Source organism: Apaloderma vittatum, unplaced genomic scaffold (assembly GCF_000703405.1).
Source record: "Apaloderma vittatum isolate BGI_N311 unplaced genomic scaffold, ASM70340v1 scaffold27941, whole genome shotgun sequence".
NCBI lineage: Eukaryota > Metazoa > Chordata > Aves > Trogoniformes > Trogonidae > Apaloderma > Apaloderma vittatum.
Genome location: NW_009700119.1, coordinates 65,649 through 75,917, shown reverse-complemented (window position 1 = coordinate 75,917; position 10,269 = coordinate 65,649). Strand labels below are relative to the sequence as shown.

The 10,269-nt window shown below is 39.0% G+C and overlaps 1 protein-coding gene across 1 annotated transcript; it reads right to left on the bottom strand.

Moving 5' to 3' along the window:
- Positions 1 to 2,713: 2,713 nt before the first annotated feature.
- Positions 2,714 to 8,865, bottom strand: CLEC3A (C-type lectin domain family 3, member A). Its single transcript, XM_009878651.1, has 3 exons — positions 8,690 to 8,865; positions 6,454 to 6,534; positions 2,714 to 3,404 (listed from the first exon to the last, which is right to left on the bottom strand). The coding sequence occupies exons 1-3, from the start codon at positions 8,802 to 8,804 to the stop codon at positions 3,013 to 3,015; spliced, it is 588 nt and encodes a 195-aa protein (XP_009876953.1). The 5' UTR covers positions 8,805 to 8,865; the 3' UTR covers positions 2,714 to 3,012.
- Between the last annotated feature and the right edge of the window lie 1,404 nt (positions 8,866 to 10,269).

Genomic DNA, 10,269 nt, shown 5'->3' with positions numbered 1-10,269 from the left:
GTTTAAAATACAACTAAATACACCTTCTTGTGTGTAAGGCCAGTTCTGGGCTCAGCCTTGAATTGTAACTCCCACTCCAAACTGCTCTGCTCTGGACTTTATACTCACCACTAAGCTCTCTAATGAAGGTCAGGGACAAACCAGTAAATCTTGGGCTCTGTTGTGCAGTTTGAGAAGCTTAGGACATGCCTCTGAGCACCTCTTGGCTAATATCAGAACTTTCCTTTCAGGAGCAGACCAAGGAGGGTAACTCAGTAGTACAGCTAAGCTTTAGCAGTTGAATGTTAAGTGCTTTTGAAAATTAGTCTAAGGTCTTTTAAAAAAACTTATTTTCTGTTTTCTTGCGAAGATGCTAGTAGATGTTTGGACGTGTTACATTGTACCTTTTTCCTTTAGCAAGCAACTAGAAGCAGTATTTGTTACAGTAATAGCATCGAAGTGTCACTTCAAACTTCGTAAACTCTGCATTCTTCTCTTACGCCACTAGGTGTGAGTGTTGGATCTTTTTCTGTTGTTCGTTTAGCAGTAACGTGTCGAAAAGTTGCTATCGCGTTTCCCGTTGAATGCCCGGTCACCCGACTGGGAACCTAGAGTTGGAATTTGAAGGGAAAACGTCACAGGGAGACCTCAGAGGATTTCAGAAACGAATAGCGGGAGAGTAGTGTAGAGAAGGGAGTTTAACCTGCTTGAATGGAAAAGCTGAGCTGTAATACCACAGGTTTCTCAGGTGACAGGAAAGGGAAGGAGGGAAGGTCTGCAGGCAAGAACTGGTGCAGCAAGTACTCCTCTGAGCTCTCTTAGCATAGGCGCATTTGGTCATTGAGAGGAAAGATAGCAGTTAATTTGACAGGAAAATGACTGTATCTCTGCTGTGTTTCTGCTTCATTTTCTGACTGTCTTGCTCCCATTGCAGGTATTTCTGGAGATGTTTTTTATCCTTCTGCCATCTCCTCTCCAGATCAATCCACCTGAGTTTTCCCCTGACATTTTTCCTGTTTGCTTTATATTCCTTTGTTATTTCTTAACTGAGCGTTCTGCTGGGAATCTTCAACCTGGTTACTGATTTCTGTATGTGGGCCTTGTCTTTGTGCAGTAGATCACTACTAAACAAATACTGATTTCTGTCGCTGGTATCTGTATCCACTGGCTGATAAACATCCACCAGTCATACGTAGAAATGTTTTCAGTTCCTGTGTACAACCTGAGAAACAGGGCTGAAGTAGATTGAGTAGGAAATAAATTTATAAACGCCTCAAAGGTAAACTAGTCCTGGATTTTGTGGTGGATTTTCAATTTGACTGTAGCTGTAGGGATATGCTGAGATACTGACCTCCTTCAAACAAGCCAGAGGTGAAGAAGCCATTACTACAGACTTTTAATCATATTAAAATGTAGGTTACAGGAATATTGATTGCAACTTTAGCAAAGTGTGGTAGATTTTGAAAGAAAATTGGAGAATTTAGGGACTTTTTGCTGCTTTATTTTAACTCAAGAGCTAAGTAAGAGCATTCAGAATCAACGTATTTGTAAAATAGGCCAAATTGTTGGAAAATTAATTACAGCAATTGCAATGGGACACTGAACAGCTGCATCTCAAACAGTACTTAGACAGGGATCCAAATTTTGTCCCTTGGCATGTAGATAAACTAGTAAAGAAGTAGAATATGATGTGTCCAAAGACAGTACCCCCCAAAGATGGTACCCCTTTTGAATCCTTAAGAACAGTCCTAGGAACGTTGTGGTCTTTGCATGGATGCATAAGCTGTCAAAAATACTACTACAATGAAATGCCAGCAATCACAGATTTATTGCATAATTTAAGAAAATCACGCACAAGTAGAAGATAAAAAGTAGGAATTAGCCTCCAAGCAGCAGTATATTTAAAGATTCAAATGAAATTCCTTTACACAAGACAGAAAGTGCTATTTGTAACATGAAGGCACACCTCAATTGTGAGCTGAAGAACAGCACAAAACCACCAGTGTATTTTACTTGATTTTTCAAATGTCAAGTGTTAAAAGTGGGAAAATTTGCATGTGGTGAAATGAGCCACGGTTTGGCTTCATTCTTTCGTGCCCATCATGTGTGCTCTCTGCCAAGTGGAGAGAGGTGAATGAGCGGTGATGATGTGCCCAGAAAGGGGATCCTTCCTCTCTACTTGTCCTTTCAGGCAGTGTTACTGTCTGAATTATAAATCCTCTTTCTGATCCTGCAGGAGAAGGCTTCTGCATGTCTTACTAAGGCATTACACAGTAGAGGAATGATCTAGTCCCAGGTTGGTTCCTTCTATGGGAATGTTCCAAATGACATCTAATATTTAACCATAATTGAGACATTTAGAAACAAATGTGTTTAGACTAACTGATGCTTTAGAACAGCTGCTTCCCCTCTTTTCTAGCAGTGTGTCACTTTTGACTCCATGTAGTTTAAAAATTAACATCAGATTATTTGTTTCTTTTGGCTTTATTAGCCCATAGGTAAAACTCTTGGGCACAGATGCATCCTGTTAAACTCTGTAAGGATGGTGGCCATTTTTCACAGGAGCTCACATAATCCCAAAATAACACATAAGCACTGAAACTGAGAGGATCCCTACACTTCATATTGGCACGTTACCATACAGCAAACTTCAGTAAACTTTCAATAAATTCACTAGAGTTCTGAGTTTAAATAAATACTATTGTACCATGGAGACACAAAGTACAGAAGGTCGAGGTGAATTCCAGCAACTCGAACATCAGCCTGAAACAATATGCTGAAATATGATACAATCTAGGTCAAAATATAATGCATGTTCCTGTACCTAATGAGATCACTCACTAAAGATAATATTTTTAGCATCTGAATGAAAAATAAATTAATAGAGAAAACTTCTGTTTCTGGAAAAAGTGAGTACAATGCAGGAAATGGATATTTTTAACTCGCCACTGTCTAAGTGGGAGGGGTTACAAACAAGCAAAATAGCAAAATAGTTAATAACCCATTACATGGTCATGTCATTTGTATATGTAGTTATGGGATCAGAAATTCACAAATATATCTTTTGGCAGTACGGCAGACTTCATCCACCCACTTTCCTTGTGATGACTGAGAAAAGAAGACACAGTTTTCACGCTTCCCTCCATTTGGTTGGGCGCGATCCCAGTTGAAGTACTGTAGAGCCATACCATTAACATCAACAAATTTCCCTTCATTTGTCATGTCATTGACACCCAGCCAAAACTCAGACACTCTAGGCATACTTTTCTTGCCATAATCTCGAAGAGTGTTTGTTTCGTCGTTATTCCTTGGGATAGCCAGTGTCCCTCCCCTGGCTATGCAGTCTTCATTGGCTTCATGATAATGTTTAGTGCCTTCTGATATGAGATAGCACTTCTTATGCGCCTTTGTCCCACGAAGGCAAACTGTGAATAGATATTGGTTTGCACATTCAGTAAAAGCTTAGACTACAGCTCTGAATAATGTTTCCCAAAATGGTAGTTTTTCTAAAGGTACGCTGGGAATTAATGAGACAAGTCCCTCAGCCAGTGAAAGGCTCTTGTCTCCACAGAGTGGGCCTGAATGTAGCAGGGTCAGACTTTCTGCTGTTTCTCTGTTCATGTAGGACTTTGTATGCAGCCAGCATGTTAGTATGCCTTTGGGAGCTCCAAACAGACTGCTCACAGGCACTCTGCAAAGCACCTTGAGCTACAGGTATGGCCTAAAGCAGAGCATACTCTTATAGCTGCTCCCGAGAAGCGGCACTTAAGAGGATGGACAGACAGAGCTGTGATCTTGACATCATACGGTGCTTTGGAGAATCTTTCCTGTGTTTATGGTGATAAACCTTAGGCATGATCTTGAGCCCTAGATTCCCCCCAGCAATGTAATTCTCTCAGAGATTATTTTATTTTGCGGTTTCAAAATGCTAAATTATAATCGAGGCCTGTTGTCAGTGTATCTTGTCTTCTTTTGGCAAATAGTCCTGCTTTCACACAGTTTTACCTTATTTTATCACTTTTAAAACTGATGGAATGGATAAGATATGGATGTTTGTATTATTGGCAAATGCGAGCTGGTCATCAGGAAATCTATAGCCGGCTTTATAGTAAAGAGGCAGATCTAAAGGTCTTCTCGTATTTACAATATTTAAGTGCCACAGAAAAGTAAACTTTTATGCATTAACAAAGCCTAGTTCCTAGCAAACAAAAGCAGGACAGAAAGGTGCTACTTCAGATGTTTTCTGCTCACCAGAAAAATATTGATTTGAAATTCACAATGTAAATCTATCTGGATGATTGCTCAAAGTATATGTCCAGCTGCAGAAGAGTACACACGCGCCTCTTTAGTTCTTAATTTCTGCTTTCCAACAAAATGTATTCAACTGAGGTAAAGTGATTTAAATCCATAAATGCTTTCTCAAAAATTGTACACTAAGTTTGCATGACAATCTGAACCAAATAATCTAAACATTTGCGTTTATAAATCTGTTTTCTTTTAGTTTTTACTGGAACACATCAGAGAAGTCTTGATGTAAAGTCCAAATGTACTAGAACATTAATTTGGCATGTGCTCTGTAACTGGAATTGCCTTGCAGAACTGCTGTCGAGAGCTCTTCCAGCCCAAGGTCTGTGTGGGCAGGCTTGCAGGAGTGAATCCTTAAGCTTTGCTTCCCATATCTCTTAATGCAGATATGTGAAAAACTGATTCTCTCAAGAAAAATAATTAAGAGATCCCCACTTGAAGGAGTATTCCTTTTTAGCTGAGGGAGATTGCAAAGGCCTTGAATAAACTCCTGTAGCAATTATTTTAGAATCCTGCATGTGACTGCTTCCAGATTACTTCATATATTACTGAAACTCATCTTGTACTTATATTAGAAGCATGTTGTGAAACAATATGAACATCTTCTGTCCTGATGTTTTCTATAATCTAATTCCTGTCATCTGTTCTTGTAAAAAATGTAATTTTGTATCTGATCAACAGGATATGGAAATCCACTTTGGACCGTATCCTACATGTCTCAGTTTTGTAGTATTTCCAGTTGTAGTATCCATTGCATTCCTTAGCTGCATTTTCAGGGTCATCATTTTATATTAAGGCTTATTCTTTAAATTTTATTGTTCCCAACTGCTAATGGCCGAAGTAATGAATTATTTAACAAACATATATTTGTGGGAAAGAACAGAGAGACCTTATCTACTTCAACCATGCTGCAGTAATGATGGAGACTTGGGGAGAAAGTATGTGCTGCTAAATGGTGTGTGGCAACAGAAAGGAAACCCAGGAAATTCAAGCAAAAGCAGCAATCCGATTGTAATGTGTGCCTTGGAAATATCCATAAGCTAAAAAAGCAGCTGCTTTTTCAAATATCATAAGGCCATTAATAAATGCACTCAGAGCGAGAGGGGTGATAGATCTCTTTTTGCCAAATTTGGAATCCAGTTGAATAGTGTGGGTTCTGAATTTAGAATATAGCTCAAAATAAGTTTTGAGGATAGAAAATCTCCTGGCTCTGGTTTCATTTCTAAGCCACCGCATGCTTACTCTCAAGCTCCTTCTGGATGCAATACAAGAATTACTTTTAAACAAGAGTTACTTGTCTAGCACAGGCGCCCTTTTTTAAAGAACTTCCAAAGACTTATGAGAAATTTAAAGTAAAATATTTTGCATTGCTCAAAGCTGTGTGTAACCCAAGATGTAAAACAGGACAACCCAGATATTACCATCCCTAAGGAAAATATGTTCTGTTTCATGTAAATGATGTCATTTCCTCTGTAGTGTCCTCTTGTACGTGTTTAAAGCCCAAGTTTTGTGTCAACAGCTGTGAAAAAGCACAACTGTCTAGAAGGTGCGTGTGTATTTACCCTTCTTATTTTGTTTGGAAATTTCCATCTGGCTATTTAAATACTTAAAGCGCTCTACACATTGATATGGGATATTTCTGAACTCACAGGGGGTATTACTTTGAAGTTTTATGGCAACATTCACATTTGAATGTCACAAACCGCACACTTTAAAAAGGCCCAGTTATTTTAGCTTCCTTTTGGGGGTATTCTCAGCCTTTTCCGTGAACATTCTTGTCCTGATTGTTAGCCTAGGTTCATATCAACACTGGCAAACCCAACTCATTGACCATCTAAACTCTCAAACCCAGCAGCCTTCATTGTGTTGCCTTTGATTATACCTGAAATCACAGTTTGGGGTTATGCATAGCAAAAGCAAAAGCAGCTCTTGCTCCAGACTAATTCTTGCTCTTAGTGAAGAATCGTCACTGGTACGCCATTAGTTCAGACTTGATTTTACTTAAATACTTCCTTGAACATTGGTCTTGCCATTACAGCCATGGCATACCATACTCTTAAGCAGTTGTATTTCTCAGTCACAAATCCCCACTAAAGAGAAGGATGGGAGTGGAGAGAGGAAAGGCAGTGAAAACTTTTGGAAGCCATTGCCTGGTATAAGCTGCTTTACCTGTCTGAAGTGCTTGCATCTCTTTCAGAGCATTTACTTCTCGCCACAATTTGTCAATCTGGGTCTTTAGGTCATCTTTTTCTTTAGATAAAAGAAATATAGAGAAATTAACAGATAGGCACACACACACACAACAAGTAATTTAAAAATTATATGTTAACAGCTGTTTCAGAATATCATGAGTTTCTGCATTTCTGAGACATGTTTAGATTTCTTTTAAAGATTTTTCCTAAATGAAAGGATTTCTGTAAGGGTTCTATAAAAAACAGGAGGAACCTATCTTTCACCATCATAGTTTGAATCTCATTTTCAGTTACACTGTATCTTAGTACTTGTTTGGAAACCATGGATTATTGCAGCTAATTGTTATTTAGCATGCCAGTATCTAATTTACAGCAATATTTGCCTGTTTACTTTTGAACTTGTACATCATAGTGTGTAGTTATATGACATACAAATAACAGCAGGACACAAGTTGTGTTATTCAAAGCAATATCATTTCTGTGAGAATGAAAGTTTCACACAACTCTTGTTTTAACACAGTGACAAACAACTAATGTAATACAACTTCACAGACTCAATGTATGCAGAAAAGTTTGCTCAGCTGCAGTTTCCCCTCCCCAGGAGAAGCTTTCCTCTCTCAATACAGAGAGGGCCTGGTTACTTGAGTTACACAAATTCAGTCTGAATCACCATGTTGTAGCATTTAGAGAAGCACCAAGAAGATGGGGAGCCAAGAAAAGAAGCTATTTTGCATATAACTCCATTTTCATGTCCTCTTTTCTATTCTTTTTTCTTAAGATAACATTCCACGACCATCGAACAACTAACAGGTGTGTCTCCATTGCATAGGATGCCAATTTGATTGCAGAAGTAACCAGACCTTCCAGAAGCCACAGTAATGAACATAAGGAATAAATAAGCTCTTTCACATGTAGCAGAACCAACAAAACCACAGTTCCCACAGATCTGTGTTACATCACCTAATCCCGCAGCTGCACCCTGGAGAGCTCATCTCTGTATTCCCTATTCCTAGTGGGGTGACCCCAGCTGTCCTTTGGGAGTCCCTAGTTCCCCAAGGCAGGATTCCCAGTTCCTCAGTCGGTGCTCCTCTGTGCAATTCCCAGTCCACAGTAGCCTCTCCATGTCCTCGTCTGCTTCAAGAGGCAAAAGCAGAACAAGCTGAATCTCCTTTGTACAGTGTTTTCATAGTGGGTCACTAATGTAAGTTTTGGACTGTGTTTTTTCTGCTGGGTTTGGTTTTTGGTTTGGTTTGTTTTTTTAGCACCTGCATTCTGAATTTCAAAAAATGCTGGGAAATATCCTCAGGAGCTCCATTCTTCTGTGAAAGTGTTTCAAGTTCAAAAGTAGTAGAAGGTTGACAGACAAATCTGGTGACAAATCAAGTATATAAGCAGCCTGTCCTTAGGACACCAGGCTAAAAACTATAGAGATTCAAGAGGTGAAGTACCTATAACTGTATAGCTCCAGAGAGCTGTGTAATCATCTTGTACAATGGCTTTATCAAAGCTGCATTTTTTTTGATTGACTAGAAGTTTAAATATTTGACATTAGTGTAACCTCCGTCATACTCTCTTTTATTAGAAATAAATCTTTAAATACACAGACATTTCCAAACAACAGTCAGCTTTTTTTTTATTTGCTCTGTAAGCTTTGTTCTGGGAATTTATGCTTTATCTTGCTCTGTTAATTCTTTTTCATTAGTTTGACTTGCCATTTCACAGTACTTGTCACACGAGTAATATTCCACAAATATTAGACAGACATTCTGTTAAAATTAGGAAATGGGACAAAAATCTGAAAAATAACCCTTGGAGACTGAATATTATTCTGCTTTTTTTCCACCATGTGTACATGAATTTCCATTCTTCTAATCCTAGTCAATGTAGCTACACATGTAAGAATGATCAGCCAGAATCCTCTGTGGTACCTCTGAGTCCTAATTAATGTCAACAGAGACGAATAGGCATTAGAGAGCAATATATTTACAACTGTTATGCAGCTCTACTTCCATAACTCATTCTGCCACCTTATTTTTAGCTTTGCTAACTCGCATAGAAATATTTTCAAGACAGATACAATATAGACTCAACTGTCCCATGTTAATAAGCATTTGTATAATGTTAATTTCTGGTTCATGCAATGTGATTTGAGTACATAGCAACCTTGTATAGTCTATAAGCTTCTATCCCTCCTCCCAGTTAAAACCCAGTACCTTTCACTCTACGTTTGCTGTGCTTCCTGGCTTTGAATTTGGAAGCCTGGCTGATGGTCTCATCCAGCAGTAGTATACTTATAAGGAGAAAAATCAGAAGTCCAGTTTGTGCCATGTCTCTTCTAAAGAACTTAACAGGAAGCTTCAAGAGATTCTCTTCAGCAGCTCTGAGAGCAAGTCACATAGACACATCTCAGGAGGGACTGGCTGAGGTCAGTTTTATAAAAGCGTAGCAATAGGGTTGGCTCTACTCCTTGCTTACGAAATGTGTTTAATACTCGAGCTGGCTGTAGCATAAAGTTCCCCCTTGTTCTTACATCTCATCTGAAATTCCTATTTCTGTTTTGAGTTCAGCTGGGATAAACTGCTTTCATGGAGGTTTCTTTTCACAGGTTGCTTTCAAACAGTGCACTGATTGCCACGAATAAGTGCCATATCTCCTGTTTTAACTTTGAAGCCCTTTTTTAACTTTGAAACCAAAGGGTATGGAAAAGCAGATAGATGCTCAAAAACACCTTGTGCAATGCCAGCCTCAGGGAGAGGCAGCCGAAAGATTCCTATGAATATAACATGCTTGCCCAGCACGGCTCTGACCCAAGCTGGCCAAGTCATGACAATGGTCATGATCTAGTTTACACTGAAATAAAAAAAAGAATTTACTCGCTGCTAAATAAATGCAAACATTGCAGCTACACACAGACATGTATATATACACACTAAGATCATATCACGTGAGGAGTGCGTATACTAATTTATGAAGAGTTAATAAATACCTAATAGATATTACTGTGTTTCTGATTAAGAACAGTATGTGCTGTCAACAGGGTCTAGTCAGGGGAACAGCACAGAGCTGTGCCCTTCTAAAGGTTCCCAAGTCCTGGCTGCATGATCAAAGAAGATGCTGCTCTCAGCACAGCATGCAGTGCTCAGAGCAGGACTCTGTCTCCCTGGACTTCAGAGACCTCTCTGCATTTGAGTCTCTTTCTTTTGCCCTTGGGCTCTGTCGAGTTTTGCAGGAGTGCCTTTTAATTGGGATTGCTGGAAGTAGTAGAACCTCTCATTGATTTTGGTGGACAAATAAAATTGTTGCAATAATTTGCCCATTCATCCCACTCTTTCTTTTTCCCCCAGTAAGAGAAGGTATGTTTAAAATGTTGATGCTGAAGCCATCATTGGATAATGAGGTGCTGGCAGGTGCTGTTCATGCCCCTCAGAGCTGTTGTTCCAGACATCTCTTTGCCAGCTATGCCTTGGCTACGTTCTGCCCACACCACCAGATTTTTTCAGAGCTGTCACAGCAGGAAATTTATTACTTTATTAAATGAAAGCTGAGATTTTGGCATGTGCTGTTATACTACATGAATGCATACTGGCTTTTTCCAACCCACACATACTTCAGTACTTCCAGTGTTAAACACACGTTTGCCATATGTTTAGGATGCCTTTAAACAACTAGCTATATTCTAATAATCTATAACCAGTATGAATCTATTAATCGTTAGTTAATAAACTTATCATAAATACATCCTGATGTGCTAAAACTCAGTTTTAGTGGTCTTGCTTCAAAATATTGAAGTATG

Excerpts from the sequence above, each read along its gene's own strand:
- CLEC3A (XM_009878651.1), bottom strand. The coding sequence starts at position 8,804 with ATGGCACAAACTGGACTTCTGATTTTTCTCCTTATAAGTATACTACTG. Across the intron at positions 6,535-8,689 it reads CAGCAAACGTAGAGTGAAAG|AAAAAGATGACCTAAAGACC; the intron begins GTACTGGGTTTT and ends TTTTATCTAAAG. Across the intron at positions 3,405-6,453 it reads GATGCAAGCACTTCAGACAG|TTTGCCTTCGTGGGACAAAG; the intron begins GTAAAGCAGCTT and ends ATCTATTCACAG.